This window comes from Cyprinodon tularosa, unplaced genomic scaffold (genome assembly GCF_016077235.1).
Source record: "Cyprinodon tularosa strain WSP-4 unplaced genomic scaffold, ASM1607723v1 ctg197, whole genome shotgun sequence".
In the NCBI taxonomy this organism is placed as follows: Eukaryota; Metazoa; Chordata; class Actinopteri; order Cyprinodontiformes; family Cyprinodontidae; genus Cyprinodon; species Cyprinodon tularosa.
This window is the reverse complement of record NW_024038720.1, coordinates 4357604-4378755: the sequence shown is the minus strand read 5'-3', so window position 1 is coordinate 4378755 and position 21152 is coordinate 4357604. Positions and strand designations below refer to the sequence as shown.

Here is a 21152-nt window from a genome sequence, read left to right as displayed (position 1 = left end):
TAATTAAACTTTTGTTTTGCACCTTAAGATTTAGCTTTTTACTCTTTGAGGTGTTGGACTGATTTTATCATCTGAAACGGCGATAAATTTTATAATTGCACTTTGAAAAACTTTCCAGGTGTGATGTTCATCTTCTACTTTTTGCATGTTAAAGCATTTTTGTTGAATGTGCTTAAATCTTGAATAATTATAAGAACACAACAGATAAACAGCTCAGTAAAGAAATGAACCTGTGCAGCATTATAATTCATGCAGTCTAATTTTAATGGCATTGCATTTCATTTAGGTCACAGCCTTTTTTGTAAGCTTGATGAAGCCACTTGGAAACAATTTCAATGGTCTCTTTGGAATGTTTCTGCTTCGAACCATGGCTGTGAAAGCCTAACAAGGTGATGGAAATAAGCAAAAACCTGCAAAAAAAGACACATTTCAAGAAAAATTGGGCCTTTAGTTTGTCTTTTGTTTGCTTTTTTTATCTCAACTAAACAGTTTTGTTAAAACAAATTATTTTCTGGGCAAAATAGAAAATAGAAAAGAATTTTGGCACATTACCTATATCAGGCCAGCAAAAGGAGCAAGTTAAGCTCCACATGAGGGACTCCCAGATGCAGCTCATGACTCACGCACATCCTAAATTTCAAAGTAAGAATCACTCATTTGTTTCATTTCCACAAATTAAAAATAGTGTAAAGTTGTTGCCAGAAGGTGTGCTGTGTAATGGTCTCAGTACTCCCCCCCCCCAGGGTTACAGGCATGCTGTAACCCAGTCTTGTTCATGACCTCACTTCCTGGAAAGCGTTGGGTCTATAGACACAGTCTCTGGTTATCAGGATTTTTTTTTTTCTTTCCTTTCAGTGCTATAAAGTCTATCATGAGCACCACCACACCTTTCACCTTTACCTGCTGCTGACTTTCTTTGTTTTAGTGTGCAGAAACTGTTGATATGAGATGACCTGAAGAAGAGATCACCACCATCATCCAGGTAAGCCTGTTAAAACTGAAAGATGTCTCTACCCTCGGCCAAAGATTTTAATGGTACAGATGATTTAAAATTATTGTTTTGTGCACTTTGATCAGAGCTTTAACGATGAAAGTTAAACATAAACTTCAGCAGAAATCTGAAGTGTGTTTGTAATTGCTGAGCAGTCGATCTGACTCTCTCAAACAAGTTCAGACACGAATCGAAAATAGTTTTCTAAAAGCAGAAGGTGAAGTAAATAGCAATCATTAACAGGGTTTAAACAGTATGTGGTTATAAACGTATCAATAAAAGAACAATGGCTTCAGCTTATGTGACGGGCAAACCTGAGGACAGGTTTCAGGCCATCCTCTTAAAGCCTGCAGCATGATTTTACTTTATTAATATATTTTATACTGTGTAACTAATCAGCCTTATAAACTATTAAACATTAACTTGAAAGAGGAAGTTTCCCTTGAGCTTTCTGCACCACATTTAAAGGGAAGCCAGGAACTTCTGTATATTTAATCTGTTTAGAATCAAAGTTAAATGACCACTGAATTAATAAATCAGAAAATTTAATGAGAACCTGGAAACAAAAAAAGGTATTCATCATTAATAAGACTGAGACCGTCCTTTAAGAATAGATAAAGAGACACAAAAAATCTAAGAACAAAAATAGTAAAGCTAATTCAACTCTACACGGTAAAACTAAAAGGTGATACTTTATAAAGAATTAATCAGACCGTGAGAAGTGTAAGGAAGGAGCGCTTTGTAGCTGTATTTTAGGTCTAAACTCTGCTTTATTCCAAAGAGGGGGGGGGGGGGGGGGGGGGGGAATGACTTTAGTTTTGAAACCTTCTGGATTCCTCAAAAGAAGCAGCATTAAAGAAAGAGTTAGGACACCTTACTGTGAACTGAATTAAATCATTCCCAAAATTAATACAACAAAACTGTTCAGCCAGAGGATCACTCAGACAAGCAGGCTGTTACTTTTGGTCAGACACAAAATATAATATTCCTAAAGGGGGTTAAATATTGCCCCTGAACATACATCTAAGAAGTATGGTATATATATATATATATATATATATTTATTTTATTTTTATTTTATTTTTTTCCCTTTATTTAACTAGGTAAACCCCGTTGAGATCTCATTTTCAAGGGGGACCTGGGCAGAGATCTGCAATACACTGCAACCTGGTTACAAACATAAAACCAATTAATACATATGCACAAATATAAAACACTAAAAACAATTTAAAAGCAGTGACACCGTTTATAGAAGCTTGTTGTCCATCTTTAAGAACCTCTTGAAATAAGTCCAATGAAATAGTGTCTGGCATCTTGAGTTCAGACTGAAGCTGAGTCAACGCACATATATCATGACACAATCTTGAGGTTGTTCAAGTCAGGTTTGACTTAGTTAAAGCTTCTTCAACTAAGTCACTTTATATTGTATTCCTGGACTTTAAATATATTGCATGAAGAGAATGGGACAAGAAACCAGTGGGAGCATAATGTAAGAATCCAGCAACAAACAGTGAGAACAAGGAACATTATATACTGAGGCAGGATGGGAAATGGTCAAGGAAAGGGAGCTAATCAAAGGGGATGTGGAACAGCTATGGGGAAATAAAGTAGGGAAGCTGTGAGGGAGACTAATTAGCACAAAGGGAAGCACACAAGAGACAATGAAATTGCAAACCAAAAAAAAAACTAAAAACTAAAAACCTTATGGGACGGCTTCCTATAATTAAAGAATTGGATGCCAGTCAGAGCTCTCTCCTGACAGACGATTTTTATTTGTATGTTTTTTGCTTGGAATGCAGAAACCAAACAAAGAATGTAAACACATAACTATGCTCGTCACCCTAAAAATTATTGTGGAAAACTCAAGAGTTAAATATATTGAAACAAGAAAAAAATATTCAAAGATAGAAGTTATTTTACTTAAATAATCATTGCCCCTTACATTCAGTTCAATTTAAAGAAGAAGAAGGGACCAGCAAATATATCCAACTGACGTATCAGCGTTGTCAGTCCAATCCAGTCAGCTTCAGACAAAAAACAATTAGGACGACAAACTCCAGTCTGCGTTTTTCCACCAATCCACACAGAGGAACCCAAACCAAAGGCACAGCTGCGCGTGCTACTTCTGCTCGGCGGAACACAAAGTTTCCGCCCAAAGCAAAAAACTTCAGATACAAAAACTCAACAGTACTAATGGTACCAGGGCTAGTAGGACACAGCAGCTCCTCTTCGATGCATAAAGAAGTTTCTGCTGAAATGCAGATAAGCCCTCAGCCCCCAACTCCACTGCTGTTCACTTCCCGCCTGTCAGAGGGGCGTTCCCACCAGAAACACTGAGGCTCCTCCCACTTTCCGGACTTCAGAGGGCATTGTAAGTTTGCATTTAAATAATCAATGAAGAGCACTCAGGGTGTCACAATATAGTAAGACCCAAACAACAATAGTAAACAAAAAGATAAAAACATTAAGAAACAACAACCTATTTAGTAATTAATACTTTTAAAAGCTACCAGAATTTAATGAGCACCTCATTGTGTTTATGTTGATTAAGAAAAGAAAAATAGTTGGGTACAACTTTTCCAAAGGGGCTGAAGAAGGACAGCTGGCAGTTGTGCAAGGCGGTTAGTTAACATAGAAATATAACAAAATAAAAAAATAACCCCAGACTTAACCCAAAAATTTTCACTTTAAGCAATCAAAATTAACATCAGAGGCAACCAGGTTCTCTCCTCCTGAACAACTGAATTATCTTTGCTCAAACACTTTCAGGCTTTTTAACAAGAATAAACAGCAGCAAACACAACCTTAAAACTGACTTTATCCAATTATAAGTTTCTCTTGTCCCTCCTCATCTGGTGCCGTGGATCCAGTATTTAAGGGAAGCTGTAAATACAGGAAGCAAAGCATCACTTCCTATTTTCCTTCTCTCTCTGTAAGTTAAATTTATAAAGAAAATCAAATGCTGATATGGACTGTTTTAAACAATGATTACAATATAAACTTGGGAGAATCTGTCATAGTCTATTTAAAACAAGATGTTAGAGGGATGATCTTTGAAAGTACAAAATATTAAACCTGTGATTGTTGATGCTTAAAAACTGCAGGTTAAAGATAAGGTGTGGCTAAATACCAAACGAGAATGTGTATTCTGACTAAACTCTGTTGGACAAATGGTGATCTCACCTATGTCAAAGGCACGATGGATGCATGTTATCAGATGGCATGTAGGAAAGATCATACATGCTTCCTGGATCTTTAGTGGAAGATGCAGTGGAGCGTGGAGGTTGCAAATATGGGAGTTATTCTGGAGGTGGAAGTCCAAGCATTAAACCACAAAGATAAAAGAGCCAGTAATATGTTTAATGCTCATGCACAAACTGAAGCACCATTTTCTGCTTAAGGGACAAAGAGATCATGGGGGAGTTTGTAGGCGGTTTTGTTCATTTGCCTACAGGTTTAGTTTGAACTCTTGCTCCTGGTTGCTCTTTTTGTTTTGTTTTGTTTTTTGAAGTCTCTAACAAACTGGTTCCACTTTGTGAGTTTAAAATCTGAATACTAATTTCTTCCCCCATTTTATGATTTGAATCCAGTGTAGATAACAGACATCAGAGAAAATACATTCCTTTATCAGAACAAAGAAAATATTCTAAAGCTATTATATTATGAGATCTTATATAAAAGGACAGGCTGATATTTAATCTTAAAAAAGCTACCGTATTCATATTTTAAAATGGTTGCTTAACATGGATGGACTATTTTAAAGCCTCTACATTTGTAAAATATTGAGATAATTTAAAAATATGAACATTTGACTTATATTGAACAGACAGACAAAATATTTTGTGAACACAGCAAGGGTTGATGTCCTTTAAAACATTGATATGAAGGAGATCTTAGGACACCACCGGTGGGAGCTTATTTTGGCTGGATTTTAAAGTCCAAAAAGTACATTATGAACTGACCTGAAGAAATTTAGTTAACGGATAAATCTGAGCTGGTTGTGTGCTCTTTACTGATTTAAACGAGATGTGAAGAAGAGCAATTCTTTTGGCTTTGTACTAAATTCATGTTACTTCTTCAACATTATCAGTGCCTAGCTGGGTTCAGAGTTAGAAACTTGATTTATTGTGAATCAGAACGTTTCTATAAAAATGGTCTGGGCTAAATCTAGGGTTGTTTTTCTGTATCCCTGGCCGACCACACAAATGAGGGCAGTTTTCCATGTTTTTTTTTATGAAAACCATGAGTAATCATTCACAGCGGATGTCTAAAACCTTTCCCAAAACCTTAAGACTATAAGGAGAGGGATGGAGTTGGAACTGGGGAGTAAGGGAGTCCAAGTTGAGCTCAAAAGTCTAGTAAGAGGACTCTTCCACTTACCAAACAAATGTGTTACTACTAAACTGCAAATGCAGGGCTGTAGGGAAAAACTGCACCAAAGAAAGTTAACAGCTTTAAAAGCCTTTAAAGACAATTTAAAAGACCCTAAATTCCAAAACCATTGTCATGAAAAAACAAAGACATTGAGGCATGTCAGTAGACTGTGATATTTTATTAAACTTAATTAACAAAACTTATTTTGTGAAAAAAAAAAAAAGTTACAGTTGCAAATAAAATATGTCTCCATTCCTAAAGCCAAAATGAATCCAATTGAGAATAGATTATCTCCTTGGCTGCCTTTGGGGATGGATGCTCTGCAACACGCTGCACGACAACTAATTTAAAAGTGCATCAACAAGGCTTTCAGAAGCACAAACTACTGGAATATGTCACAGCAACCTGTCAGGAAACATTAGGATGGTTGATGATGACAATAAATCACAAGTAAACAGCTAATTACATGAACAGCAAAGTTGTTTAAAAGGACATAACTCACTTTCTGATTGGGTCCTTTTAGACCCAGCGAGGATTCTTTGACGGGACTGCATTAAAGTTGTTCAGTATGAATCAGAAATACAAATAAAGCAGAGCTGCAATTTTCACCATCTATTTATTATCACATATAATTACTCTTGTCATATATTTTGTGATTTCCTATTTATTATGTTTGCACATCCTATTAGCAGATACAGGATGGTTATTATTTTCATGGACTGATTTAATTAAAGCGCTTTGGCTGCAGCTGCTTTTAATGCCAATTCATTAGTTGATATATTTTTCATTAATATTTTATCAGAATCTGTTTATTAATAAATGATTACCGTACTCTAAGTTCTACAACCAAAAAACTTTGATATAATGTACCAAAACAAAAAGCCTATTTTTGCTTACAGGTAAAGGCAGCAATATCTATTTTTAAACATTTGTCAAATAAACCCAGTGAAGTAGCGCTAAATACCGCATTAACAAATAATATCCTTCATTAAATCCTTCCATGATCAAACTTTTATGAGTGATCAATAGTTTATTTCCGGGTAGATATGCTATGATATGTATTGATCCTACAAAGCTTTGATGAGAGGAGGAGATGTGAGAGGAGAGGATTGAAGAGAAAGCCGGAGCTAAACAGATTACACACCGCTGCAGGGATATCTCCTCCAAAATGTCCTGAGCTGAGAGCCTTGCTGTTTCTTATCTTTCACAGATCAAAGGCATTTTCTGTAGCAGCTGCATGCCCCATCCCACAGCCATCATGAAGGCGCTAACAACAGGTGAGTTATTTCACAAGACATGCATGCTTGTGTAGAAGAGTACTTTCCTTCTCCTCAAAAGGACTTGATTTTCACTCTCTCCCAAGGTGCAAATGAATCGCCCTTAACTCACTTCGCCAACATTATTATCTGACTCAGTGGCAGCTCTGTGTGGGTTCATCCTCTGATTTTTATCCTGTTTGGTGAAAAGTGTCTGCCTGGACTAAATTAATGAACATCTGCTGTTTGAGAGTTTGGATAAAGTAAAAGCAGGAATCAACAGAGGATGGAGTCTGAGTGCTTTGGCAGTTGTTGCCCAGTTGTTGTTTTTTTCTGGAAATTTCAACACAACAGCATCCAAACTAAACCAATTCAAAAATAGATGGAACAGGGCATAAAAAGTAATATGTCTCTTTCCTGGTGCTTCAACAGCTCCTGCAACTCATGACACAATTGGTGCAAAAACATTGCAAGACTGTAGTGGTTTTCACCAGGAAATCCAACACATATAACAGCCCACGGGTTTTACCTTCTCCTTTACATCTGCAAACTTTACCATCCTGCATCAGAACAGTGCCAGTTTCCAATGCCTTTAACATATCCATCCATCGATCCATTATCTGACACACTTGTCCCGAGTGGGGTCGCGAGTGGTGCTGGTGCCTATCTCAAGCAGTCAATAGGTGAGAGGCGGGGGCCTTTAACATATTATAAAGAAAATGTTGGCAACAGGATTAAAAATGTATGCTATATATAGGGTAATATCCCCAAAACTGTCTAATACAACATATTTCATTTTCTGTGACATTTAATGTGCCACGAATAGGTCTTTTCTGCATGTCAATGTTGTTTTTGTAAATGGAAACACACTTGCTGAATTAAAAACTTTGTGCATCTGAGCTTGATTGGAAGAAGAAGCTTCGTACCTCCACGGCTCATGTGGGAGAATCTGCTGATGAAACAGTTAATAGCTGTTTTTTCTAGAAGGCTAGTCTGTTTAAAAGAGCGGTCAATGACAAAGCATTAAAAGAAAAGCCAATGGAAGACACGGGTGAAAAAATGTGCCTTGGAAAAGATGAGATGCTGAATGTTTTGGGAATTAACACTGGACACCACACTAAAACTACTCACTGTCATTGGACATGGTGGTGGCAGCGTTATGCTATGGGGTTGGACTTGATGGAGACGTAAATGGAGCTAAATACCAGGAATTCATGAAGGAAACCCTTTTAACAGCTGACAAATATTGGGACTGGAGTCCAGACTAGACAATGAATCTATACATAGAGCCAGAGCTGCACTGAAACGTTTCTAACATGATTAAATATGGAAAGGTTTTAGAAACGTTCATGTGTAAATGTTACAAGCATTCAGTATTAAAAATGCTTCAAAGCGTGTTGGTTAATCTTAATTTTAAAAACAGAACAGACAAGATGTATGCACTGTTCCTCTGTAGAAAACAAAGTATAGTAGCTGCTAAAAGAAATTTCCCCATTCACTCACACATTCACAGTGTGGGAATGACAGGCTGACTGAATGTAGAGTGAAGTACTTTGGAGTCCCCTGACTCAAAAAGGCACTATATAAGTACAGGCAATTTACCATTTACTGATGAATTAAAGCCTGAAATGTTCCTTTCTAGCAGCAGGCAGAGTGTTAGAAACAAGGCTAAGGTACCATGAGGTGTTTGTAGAGAACATTAAGGTTCATAGGAGGTTTAGGGTTGTTGTTTTTTTATGGGGGTGAGTTTAATATTTGGTCCAGAGCTTAAAAAAATATCATTGCCAAACATACAAGGAGCAGAACAGTCAATACTAGCATCATAATGAGTAAGCCATGTTAACCATTTCCTTATAAATCTGCCTTTAGATAATATCTATGCGTACGCTCTGTCCAAGACACTGACAAGGGTCTCATCTCCGACAACAGTGGGTCTCTACTCTTCTTGTCAGGATCGACTGGATGTGATTCTCGATCAAATTGAAGGTAAATGATGTGAAAAGTGCCGGCAGATTGTTTCCAGAACAGCCACTTAAACCTGTGACTAAGTTCAGTCTTCAGGTTGCCACTGTGTGACGCTGATGACTAGTTTGCACCTCAGATGATTTGCATGTTTCGCATGTTACTGAACATGACAGGGATGTGTGAAGCTGTGATGTGGTGACTGTGCAGCTACGCCTCTTCATGTTCATACTGTGCTGACACAATACTGCAACACGCTACAGAATATGTAGTCAAACACTTAAAACCTGAATTAGCTTCTTTGAAATGATTTGGCTGCATTTAAGATTCAGACATAAATGGAATTTTCTCCCTTTTTGCTTTTTACTCAAGGTCAGCTAGTCAAGGATTGGCTTTTTTTAACATGGTGAAAAATCTTCTTTGAGGTTTTCAGGAATGTGAAATATATACCACAAAGTACAAAAAATAAAAAAAAAAGCAGGCGACAAAAATGAATTCACCATTTTCAAAAAAATATGTGGTGACAGAAATGTGAAAGTAGAATACAAAGACAAGTGACGTCTGCTAGGCTAGAGTATAGAAGGTGCAGGAGTGATGACAGGCCTCCATGGAAAAGAAAAGTAGTGCTGCTGTACCCTGAAGGTCCCGCCTCAACAGAAATTCTTCTTTTTTTTTTTTCAACCTTTGCAGATATATTGCACATTTCAGATTAAGCTTGAAGCTCAGATAATAAAACTCACAGAATAATGAGGCTGTGAGATGTTGCAAGACAGATGACAAACACGACTACTCTAGAACCCTACATCCATTTTCTTTATTTTGCCTTCTCACATGGCAGTGCAGGCTGATTGTTTTCCCTGGAGATGGTATTGGATTTACTTCTTTGCTCCAGGATATTTCATTTAAAAATTTAATCAATAAAATCTATACAGTTTTAACAGACAATTTTACCAGTTTGGAATCACATTATTTTTGTTTTTTTAAGATAATGATTTATATATTTTTGACATGGGTTATTTTTAAAAATGACAGTAGAAGTGTGTAATAAAATGGAATTTTTTTTATATTTTCATGTCAAATCTACACTTTTCTCTGACTCTAGTACATGATATCCTAGATTAAAACTCATCCAGCTCTTTAAGTGCAAATGGATTTATTGCCATGATATGATTATTTGTTTTAATGATCCTGTATAACATAATCATTTGGATTTAAAATATATACATCCACTATGTATAAAATAAACTGTTGTTTTTTCAGTGTACACAAATCGTGAGTGTTTAAGGATTGAGCAGAAATACAAGAACGGACGGAAATCCAAGCCTTCATTCCTGGCCCTCATGTGGAGGTTGCTCTTCTGCACACTGGTCTGGACCCCGGAGAACCAGAACCACCATAACGTCAGGTTCATTTATGTGAACTTCAGTGCTTGGCATTTTGCAGGCAGTGACTTGCTATGGGCTGGGATAGCCATGCGCTTGTTTCATGCCATGCAGATGAGTTTTGGGAAACTGCAGCTTGCTCTTTACCGCGTTGCTCAGTACGATGAAGAGGACGAATTAAAGGAAAAGGTTTGTCAGTTCTCTTTGTTTATTCTTCACTTAAGAACAACTTTGGTGTTTTTCTTTTCTTTTTTTATGTTTTTAAGGCATAAAAACATGGAAATGGATTCAATACATTATTATTATCAAATTGTCTTCCAGCAGTTTAATGGTTTTCAAAACAAATCTTGAGCAACAAACTGATATAAAACTGAAATTTCCTCATCTAGATACGAGATCCTAAAACACAACAGAGGATAATAACCTTTCCTCCCCTTGGGTTTCCTTTTTTAACTTTAGGAGGTAAAAGATGGCCCCAACAACTGGGTTTCCAAGAAGGTGTGCTGCTGCCCTCTGTGGTTTTTCATCCTATCCATCCTCATTGTCCCAACAGTCCTCCTTGTCGTCTTGTTTGTTTGGGGTCTTCCTAAAGCTGAAGTAAAACCAGATGAGCAAGAGACCAAAGCGGACGGTGCGGTGGGTGTACTGGAGGGCTTCGTCATTGCCTCATTAGGAGTCCCAGCAGCGAGTGCTCTGAGGTTCATCTTTCTGATGGCCAAGAACCTCATCTTCAGCCAGGATCAGAACATTAAGAGGGGAATGGACAATGATCGGATCAGCAGCCAACTGGGATTCATGAATGAAGTCAGGAAGGAAATTTGGTTTCTGACTCAATTCATTAAATTCATGGAGGTGTTTGAAAGGAAAAGGATACGCATCGTGTTGAAAATTACTAACCTGGACCGTTGCTCCCCCAAGAAGATTGTTGCAGTCCTGGAGGCCATCAATATTTTACTTTCAGATGAGGAGAGCCCAGTTCTTTCCATCCTGGCTGTGAATCCAAATGTTCTGTTAGAAAAAGTACAATTTGCAGAAAGCTGCTTCTGCAAAGAGGACAGAGCTCATGCTCTCCTGAACCGCATCGTCACCCTGGCCTTCACAGTCCCACCAATGTGTGAAAAAGCAAAGCGCAGCTTATTTTACAACCTTACCAACAGTTCGGGAATCTCCAGAGATCCTCCCTTAGGTAAGAGCGCACACAGGAGAAAGACATCTTCAATAGATCTGCAAATGGTGGAGATTGAGGAACCAAAGGAGTCAAATCCACTGATCAACTCAAACACAGAGATCCTGGATGTGCAGGAAGACGAATTGGAGAAAACAGTTTGGAAAATCCTGAACAATGGGGAAAAAAAGCTCAACAAGTACATGTTAGATGATGCCATTTCGATGAAGAGGATGATCAACTCGGTCTGGGTAACTTTGATCATCATGAAGGTCTTGAAAACTGAGCTTCCTGATCCGGAACATACAGCAGCGTGGGTGGTCCTAGCCAACCAATGGCCATGTCGATTCAGCTGGATCATCCAGTGTGTGGAGGATGAAAAGCAGAGAGCAGCTATTGATCAACGGAACACAAGCCCTGACGGTTCAAAGACCCTGTGGGAGGTCTTCAGCAGGTCCAGAGAGGAGCTATACGTGATGCGGGCACATATCGAGGACCTCCTGGAGCAGGACAGGGACCCCGAGGTGTTTGAAGCTTTACTCAAGGATGATGAGTTCGAGTTCACCCTAAAGAACCTGGAAATCTTTCAGATGGCAATGGTGAATCTGGATCAGTCAATCAAGAGGGAGCTGGCTCTTATCAGAGGGACATCCAGGCTGGAGGATTCTGGCTGGATGAGGAACATAGCTCCACTTCCGATCACAACTCTCCTCAAAATGACCACTGATGATATTTGTAAAGAGGTGAGTTCGTATTTAAAGTCACTCCTTTAAAGATGTCAGAAGAATCAAGTCGGTGTAACTTTTACGTGATTATAGTGCACTGTAGACATTTTCTTACCTTCCTATTTTCATTTTTACTTTACCGTTTTCCACTGGTAGCTAATGGGTATTCCTTTTGCCTTTCTCAGTAACCTCAGTGGTAACAAAACCGTTTCTGATGACATTTCTCTGCCTCAAGATTATTAATCGGCTCATCTTTTCCCCTCCATGTTTTATATTCTCTGTTTCAGATGGAAAGAATGGATTTGGAGAGAAAGTACATCGATGCAGTAAAAGACAATAAACTCGATGGCTCTTCTCTGGTCTTTGGTGATGTAGAAGATCTGAAAGCCCTCCTGGGCATGACATTTGGGGAATGGGCATCTTTTAAACTGCACTTTCTGAGTTTTGTCTCACCTTTCCGGTCACAGTCCAGGAACATGCTGCCATTAACTTCTAAGAACCAGCCATCGAAGTTCCTTCAACACGCCGCTCATTATTACTCATCTACTCCCAGTCTGTGTTAACAGCTGCATGTCGGGTAGAAATTAAGAAGTTCAAAGCTGTTGTTCTGCTGTTTGAGGTAAAAATATTCTTTGAACTTTTGGCTGGTTTTGTATGACTTTAATAAGCAGGCAGCACTGTGATATTTAGTTGTTGAAATGTCATGTTTTCATTACATCTCAGACGTATGGTCCTGGTTTCAAGGAAATTAGCTAAAAATCATTACTCACCCCAAGAAAATATTGATTCATAGCTGAACTGAAGCTTAAATATAGTAATAGTCCATTTGATACTTTATACAAAGTGTTTTACAATAGATGCTTGGATTTTAAAGCAATTACAGCTCATTGCTTTTCTAGAGGGCCTCATTTTAAGTCCTAAAATAAAATAAAGACTGCTTCCCAGTCTACTATAACTGTTAACTTAAGGTGAGTCATATAATAATTCAGAACACCTTATTCATGAGTGAAACAGTCAGTTTTAAATTTACTAAAGAGGTTAGCAACCTCAATAAAGCATTCTTTATGTCAGGAGAAGTTAATTAGTGAAGCAATATTTATGTATGAGCACAAGACAATTATACACCAAGTCTTCCCACAGCATTAGTTGGATACAATCAGAGGATTCTGTTTATTAACCACATCCTATATGGCATTTCTATTGCATATTTAACAGTTCATAGAGATAAGAATTAATGATGATTAAACTTAAAACGTTAGACAAAATACTGGTAATTTATAAAAATGAGAATAAGATTTAAGCATTTTTATTTTTAAACAAGTGGCTACAGTCCAGACCATTATTTCTGTTTTTTCTCATGTTAAATAATGAAAATTATTTTATTTTTATTTTTTTTGCAATGTTTTTATCTTTCTGTGAAGCACTTTGGTCTCCCTGGTGTTGTTGTAAAGTTCTATATAAATAAACTTTGATTTGAATTTGATTTAAAAATGGATATACTCCTAATTCTTTATTGATTGTGAATAAGGCAGCTCAACACAATGCATAAGGAGTAAAAATGCAATTCTTTATTTCATGCTAATCAAAGGCAAACTGGTGAATTAAATGTAAACACAAAGTGTTCCACAGTAAAATCCTCATTTCAACAAATCTTATTTGGTGTAGCCTTGTTCTTAAGCACATACTGACATTTAGAAATAGCCAAAGCAATGTGAGGAGTTGTTAGTGACATTTTCACCTCAAAGCTGCTAGAATATAATTTCATTTGCTCTCATTCAAACTTTTTTTTTTTTAGCTCTGAAATGTTAAAAGGTTAAACCAAAACTATTTAGCAACCCAAAGCCTTTACAGTTATAAGAATATAAAATCAAAGTCATAAAGCATAGATTAATGGATTTCGAATCATGTGGTTATATGAACACAGAAGCACCTTTGTCATGTCGTCTAGTAGGGTTACATGTTTAAGACAACTGTTAGTTTAACATTATGATACAGACACCATATATTCCTTTTTGATATTATAATACATAATACTTTAAAGATTTGCTCAAAAGCCTATTTTTCTGAAAAATACAGTTATTTGGTTAACGATACAAAGGCATTGAAGAGGTTTTGTATTCAGCAGAAAGACAAACACAGATAAATAGCTATAATGGGTAAATTACTGAATTAGGTTGGATTACAGCAGCTAATCCCATTAAAGCAGTTTTTGTTTTTAAGGCACGAATGTAATCAGGGATACAGTTAAAATATATATTTCACAACAGGCACACATTATGGCTAATATGGAGACATTAAAGGGCAGATAGAGTTAAACATTAGAAAACACTCCATAGAGAAAAATATCAAGTTATGGGAATGTACCATCGAAACATTTCAACAGAAAAACTGTATTTCAAAAGATGAGTGTCACGTAATTTAATGACAAACATTTGTATGAAGGTATGTTCAATGAATCTCATCTTATGGGGTCAGTAGGTTTGGTTTTAATAAAGCTGGATCAACTTGCACAGCTGCTAGCGACATTTGAAATCCAGAAATCTCCTTTATTTAGGTTTCTAAGGAGGCTTTATGTTTTACCATAACATATTTCCCAGATGTTTTACCACAGAAAAAGGCCTTACAGGTGGTTATCAGGTGGAGGCTCACTTCCGTCCCAATGACTCGGCCAACTTCTTGAGCCTTTTCTTCAGCTCAAGCGGAAACTTCTCATAACACTTTTTACAAACAGGCTTCATGTCAAACTCTACAAACTTGTTCCTGCAAAGAGGGAAAAAAGGAATAAAACACTGGAGTATGTTGGGTGTCAGACTGTTGATTGGGTAACAAAACATCTGAGCAAAACACCTTACACCTAGTTTAGTGGGGTTTTTTTGTCTGACCTTGTAGTCAAAAAGAATTGTTTTTGAATCTTAACAGCAGTCCAGTTGAGCTCTGCATGCATACACACCTTTTAGATTCATGCTAGTTTCATGCCATCAACACAAACCTGATTACCAAAGAAATACATAAGAAGACAAGAAGTTGAACAGCAACAGTAAAATAAGTAAAAAAAAAAAAAAAAGATAACCACTAGGAGAGAGGGAGGCAGCGGTTTAGAAAAGAGGCTACAGGAAGATAGTTGGCTTTTTCTTGCTGTCTTTAGCGTCTCGCTCACGTCGGGTGAGTCTGCGCTTTAACTCCTCAGGCAAGCGCTCGTAGCAATGCTTACACACTGGCTTCAAGTCAATTTCAACAAACTTATCTCTGAGGTGTCATAAAAGCATCGATTGAGGCGTGTAAAAGAAGACATGGGAAGAAAATGGAGTAAGAAAGAAGTAGTGTTGGAGAACCACAAAAAAATGAACAAGGAAGTATTAATAGAGATTATTAAAGGAAATGAAGAGCACAAACATGTGGTCAAAGAGTTGTTTGTGAATATATTTATAACACATTTCAATACTTACTTGAGGGTGAGTTTGGTGTTGCAGGTGGAGCAGGAGAAACAACTGACACACCAGGCTTTGTTTAAAGCAGACACAACTGTGGGGGGGTGCATAGAATAAAATAAAATGAAGAAAAGATTCAGCTTCTGTAACCTAAAGCAATACTTTGTAAATTACTGAACCATATGAGGTCCTAATTATGTGCTTTATCACACCGATGCTCACCATCGCCTTCAATCACACGGTTGCAGTGATAACACACGTCCCCAAAGAGCTTGACAGAGAAACAAGGTGAAGCAGCAAATCAATTATTTCTCTCTTTACCAGTAATGCCATGTTAGTCATGTCATTCAAAGACGGCTTCTGTCTTCTTACCTGGTTGTAATGAGTCTCACAATAAGCCAACCCCTTTTTCTCATAATGGCGGTGACCAAGGAAAGGTTTCTCACATTTGGCACAAACAAAATGCTGGAAAAGAAACAATAGTTACTAAGGGGACTCTGCAGAAAGCCAAATAACAGTGAAACTGATGAGATGCTGGTTTCAATCCAACTGCAACAGAAATGTAGCTGCTAATTAGTTGGAAATTTCTACATGTAAAACTCTTTAAACTGAAGCAGGCTGATATTAAAGCTGAAATTTTGGTTGTTAAAAACAACATTTGGCCCATTATGCAGTCAAATAGAAAAGCTAATTAAGGGGAGCCTGTCAGTTGGGGGGATTTCTTTTTTCACAAGATGTAGCTATTGCGTAGCCATACGGAACATGCAACAGATAAGCAAACTAATCGCTTAGAATTTAACTCGATTCAGTTCAGGGTATTTATATCAGTGTTGTTTTCGTCAAAGATGACGAAATTATTTCGTTGACGCTTCTATTTTTCATAAGGATAACGAAAACTGATGAGCCCAACATGGATCTTTAATGAATAAAAAATTATGGTGTAAGTTTTCGTTGACGAGACAAGACTAAATAATAATGTTAGCGGGTGGTCTGTCAGACATTTAAAATGCATCATTGTGCTGTAATCTGCTAAGCAGTATCAGCCGTGTAAATGTTTCCTTCTATTGTCATTAAAACATTTTATATGTTTCCTTTGAATATTTCAACGTTTTATTTAGGTCCGGGTTAACATGACATTACAAGGCAATAATGTAGGATCTCTCTGTATGTTTTTATATCAAACCCTTTTGAATTGAAATCTACTTTTAACCCTGAGCCGTTGTTAACAAAGGGGTAAATTCTTAAAAATAAAGCCAAAATTGCCAAAGGAGAAAGAAAAAATGTTTTTGTTCTTTGCTCTTTTAAAGTAATGAAGATTTTTTTGATCTGTGTATAATGCATAGTTCATAGTAGATCAGGAAGTGTTTGCTTTGGGATTTAAACTTTGTATATCTAAAACCATTCCTTTATTGTACATTTTGTTAGCTTGTCTATTTACTACTAAGATGTGTTTAACTATATCTGTTATTTTCACAACTTTTGTGAGAAACTTTTTATTAAAGTAGGAATTAATTCATAAAAACGTTTCTTTGAATTCTATAAATCAAAGTTTTCTGCCCAACGGCAATGATGAATCAGCATTCTATATCTAGCTATTGTAGATCTAGGCAAGAGCTGTCAGTCTGGTAAAGAATCTGCTTTTTATTCAAAATTGTAAAGATTAACTTGTTTTTTTGCAACATAAAACCGATTAAAACTATCACATATCGCAATGAATAAAATGTGATTAAGACTAATAATAGTTTTCGTCCTAAAGACTAAGACATCTCAAGAGACGATTCAAGTGACTCCTACAGGCCAATATATATAATATTTGTGCTGCCTTGCTCGCTTCACAAACTAATACTTTTTTCCTTCATCTTAGCTACAATCAAGCTCATCAGGTTATAAATGTAATAAAGCGTATTCAAAATGATCAAGATCTGGGAGAGCAACAGTCACGAACCTCAACATGCCACTGCTTGCCCATGGCATTGACAACGCGCCCCTCAATGGGTCTCCTGCAGGCGCCACAGATTGGAACCCCCATCTTATCGTGGCAGGGCAAACAGAAGAGCTCCCCTTTTAGTTCTCTTGCATCAGCAGTTAACTCTTTTCTAGAAAGCAAAAAGATGTTTGTTAAACTTTGAACACCTTTTATCTTTTATTGGTGTTCCGACATTAGGGTTGTGACGATTTCTTTACAATGTGGAGAACAAAACGAAGCCACTGGCACTAACCCGCAGTTGTTGCAGTTGAAGTGGTCCGGGTGATATGGATCGTTCTTAAAGATCAGCGGCTGCTCTTCAATGATAGCATGGCACTTCTGGCAGACATACTTGCCCAAACCTCGTGCCTTCTCTCGATTATGGCATGGGCGACACAAGTGCCTGAGGGAAGAAAAAAAAAAAATAAAATCCACTCAAATAACAGGGCTGCCAAAAACATTTCATATATCAAGATATTTTTTGACACACTCCATCACAGCTGCTTAAAATTCCATTATTTGCTAAAATGCAAAGTGAGTCACAAGCTGGGCGAGAGAAGTAATCTGTTCCAAATGCTGCCATGCTGGTTTTTTTTTTAGACTTTAATAAGTTGAGATTACTCACCTGCCAGCATTTTTGACAAATCCCACATCTGCAAGCACTGCCTGACAAATGTCGCAGCAGAAACAGTCGGGGTGCCAACTATTGTTCATGGCCTTAATGACACGACCAATGATGAACTCCCCTGGGAGGAAAGAAAAATCAGCTCCAGATTGAACTGAGAATGAAAATCCACTTTTTTTGTTTTTTAATCCACTGCAGGATTTAGAACGAATGCCCTTTGCTACAGTTTTATGATGTCCTTCTAGAGACAAAGGAAAAATTGAAAAAATATATATATAATCTAAATTAGACTCAGAAACAATTCTTGTCCTGCAGGTTCTAAGCAGGAATATTAGATGGATACTTCAAGATGAACAATGGGATAAAAGTAAACCTCTGCAAAAATAGTAGTCAAGCTACATAACCAACCAAAACCAGAAATCTGTAAACTATTGATTTTACCACTGTCAAAACAAACTCCTCACACTCCCAGTAGTGATGACTGTATTTCTAAAATTATTTTAGACTTGAACACGGAAGAAACTAAACAACCATTTAAAGTTAGCCACCACTTACCACACTGGTGGCAGCAAGGTGCAAAGAGCATCTGGAAGTCATGTTCGCAGTATTTTCTGCCTTCAAACTGTAAAAGAGAAACATTGAGGAGGTTTATTGCACACTGTGCAGCAGGTATTACTCACTACTGTATTGAATTGTGAAATTTAGAAGAAGACTGTAATTATGTAGTATGCATGAGTAATACCTCGTAGAAGAGTCCCTCTGGAAACTGCTGGAAACACTGGGCACAAACAAAGCACTGCTCGTGGTAAAGCTCTCCATTACTGTTAACAATCTTCTCAGTTGGAGCAAAGCCGCTTTTACACCTCTCACAGACTGCACTGACCAGGGCATTCGCAATGCTGCGACACATCAGACAATAAAACAAGTAAGTAGATGCCTTCCCTTGTTCCTGCCCTTGGTATGCAGGTTAAGACCATGTTTATCATTTCTCACATAACTGATATATCTGAAGTCGGATGCATGTCAGCAGCTGTGACAAGAGGAATAGGAATAATGAACTCACTGTTACTCACTGTACGGACATCACCTAATTTGGTCAGACTAGTGAGACACTGATGTTAAACACACACCCACACACACATTATATATATATATATATATATATATATATATATATATATATATATAAACACACCACTATGTGAACAAGTATTCTGCCTCTTAGGGTTCTTCTGTTTATGCTTCGATCACACTTAAAGAGTGATATTAAAGTACGACCTGAATGAAATTTCCAAACCATAGCCTAAGTGAAAGAGTCACCTACCATCCAATTAAGAAATAAATTAATAACTGGGTTAAATCACACTGATTCACTTCCATTTTCCCCAGAGTCACTGCAGACCTGATTACTGTCTGACTAGTAGACCTAATAAATGACTTAAATACAACTGTTCTCAGAACATCAGGCAGGAGCATTTGGGATCGTATGCAAAATGATCTCAAAAAGCAAAAAGTCTTGCACCGATGTAAATAAAAAGAAAAAAAAACATATCTTTCTTTTAGGTTTGTAAAGGGTTTAAATCTAAATTAGAATTATAGTAATTAAGTATATCAAAATGATCACAACCATCAACAAGTAAATAAAACATGCAAGGTTCAGCCTAGATCTGTCCTTGAAGGGCTACTTTTATTTTAATTTCCTAAAAAGGGTGATTCCATAACACAAACAAACCCAGAACATCTAAAGCCTCAATTGCAAATTCAGAGAATGATTCAGCAAAAACAAAAAGTATGTGGGCCTTCCAAAGAAGCTGGCACAAACCAAAGCAGGTCAGGAAAGGAACATTTCACTGATGATGGAAGGATGGTGCTCTGGGTCTGAGCAGCTTATTTAGGACCCAGATAACTTCTACAAATTCATTCTTCTATACTGCAATTTCTAGATTTATCCCTGCTTAAACACACTATAATAAAAGGGCTGAATTCCCTAATCAGTGTGTAATTCAGCTCTGCATAGGTCTGATATCCAGCTATTTGTTTGATTCAGGTGTCCTGGAGAACAGGTGCACCTAAAACCACCAGATAGTAGCTGTATAGGTAACTAAATAAACATTATGGTAACTAGATGATCACAGAAGGACGGTGTTGAAGTTGACCCATTCATAGCAAACTGTTGTGATAAACGTTTCTAAGCTATTGAACAATTGAATTACTGATAAATAAAACCTATTGAAAGGAGAGGATGGGTAGGTAAAGTACACGAATTTGTTCAAAGTTTAGACAGACTAGTATAGCTAGGATCTCAGCCACCTACGTAACTTTGCTAACGAAGAAGATTAGACACTTTTTACCATTAGAAACCAAATCTTTTAAGTATCCAAAACAAAACGGTAGCAGAAAAAAGACTATTAATGAGTTACTTTGCATGTAAACATGTAAACCAAGGTGCTATCTTTCTCTTCTATGTGGTTAATTTGGTAAGCTAACATGACGTTAGCATTAGCTACTCATTTGCAAAGCTAGTCGTTTTCAGATTTAATGGTTTAAAGACTCTTTGTTCCTACCTGCCCGTCATCCCAGCGACCCCTAGCATCACCTCCTTTAGCGCTGTCTGAGAGAAAACACTCACAAAACAGCACTCTGCTTTTTTATTCGCACTGAGTTACTGATTTCACCAACTTTAGAGACCCTGTACGACTCAACGAAGCGAGCATAGCTATGCTAGCAGAGCCGTTGGTCGGGGAGTGTCCGGGGATGGAGGACCACAGATAGGCTTCCCAAACTGCGGGTCGCGGACCCAGCATTCTTCTTCTTCTTCTATTGAGTTTTCTGGCAGTTTGCATCCTGTGTGCATTACCGCCATCAACTGGACGGAGATGTAATTCAGAAATATAATGTCTGTATATCTTTATATCTTCATGAAACTAAATTCTATCTATACTTACACACACGCACATACACACACTAAATTCTCCCAGCTAATTCTGTATCTTTTAAATATTTAATAAGTGCTTTAATTATCTTATCTGATTGATGCTTCCCTAATAAATCTGCCATCTTTACTGAACTCCCCATTACCCTTTCCAGTTCTTTCCTCTCTTTTGTATATTTGCTACAATAGATCAACACATGTTCTACTCCTTCGATTTCTCCGCAATAACAACAATTACCCGTTGGATGTTTCCCTATTATTTTTAGACCTGCATTTAAACTAGTATGCCCAATCCTTAACCTGTTTATCCATATTTCCTCTCTTCTACTCATTATACTGTTATATC

The 21152-nt window shown here is 37.3% G+C and overlaps 2 protein-coding genes across 5 annotated transcripts; one reads left to right on the top strand and one right to left on the bottom strand.

Annotated features, from left to right (window-relative positions):
- Positions 1-797: 797 nt before the first annotated feature.
- On the top strand, positions 798-13506 carry nkpd1 (NTPase, KAP family P-loop domain containing 1). 3 transcript variants are annotated; one of them, XM_038283757.1, is made up of 7 exons: positions 798-982; positions 6576-6642; positions 8491-8607; positions 9844-10154; positions 10355-10376; positions 10432-11873; positions 12143-13506. In XM_038283757.1, the coding sequence occupies exons 2-7, from the start codon at positions 6603-6605 to the stop codon at positions 12416-12418; spliced, it is 2208 nt and encodes a 735-aa protein (XP_038139685.1). In that variant the 5' UTR covers positions 798-982; positions 6576-6602; the 3' UTR covers positions 12419-13506. The 3 variants fall into 3 exon arrangements, with proteins under 3 accessions (XP_038139685.1, XP_038139687.1, XP_038139686.1); XM_038283758.1 differs by lacking the exon at positions 798-982 and adding an exon at positions 2996-3362; XM_038283759.1 differs by lacking the exon at positions 10355-10376 and having other exon boundaries at positions 10425-11873.
- LOC119782691 (LIM and senescent cell antigen-like-containing domain protein 1) lies at positions 13402-20630 on the bottom strand. 2 transcript variants are annotated; one of them, XM_038283762.1, is made up of 10 exons: positions 20439-20629; positions 18617-18773; positions 18430-18496; positions 17875-17995; positions 17503-17652; positions 17229-17379; positions 15656-15748; positions 15506-15554; positions 15302-15377; positions 13402-14615 (listed from the first exon to the last, which is right to left on the bottom strand). In XM_038283762.1, exons 1-10 carry the CDS (start codon positions 20465-20467, stop codon positions 14501-14503), a joined length of 1008 nt encoding a protein of 335 aa, XP_038139690.1. In that variant the 5' UTR covers positions 20468-20629; the 3' UTR covers positions 13402-14500. The 2 variants fall into 2 exon arrangements, with proteins under 2 accessions (XP_038139690.1, XP_038139689.1); XM_038283761.1 differs by lacking the exon at positions 13402-14615 and adding an exon at positions 14635-15101 and having other exon boundaries at positions 20439-20630.
- Positions 20631-21152: the final 522 nt, after the last annotated feature.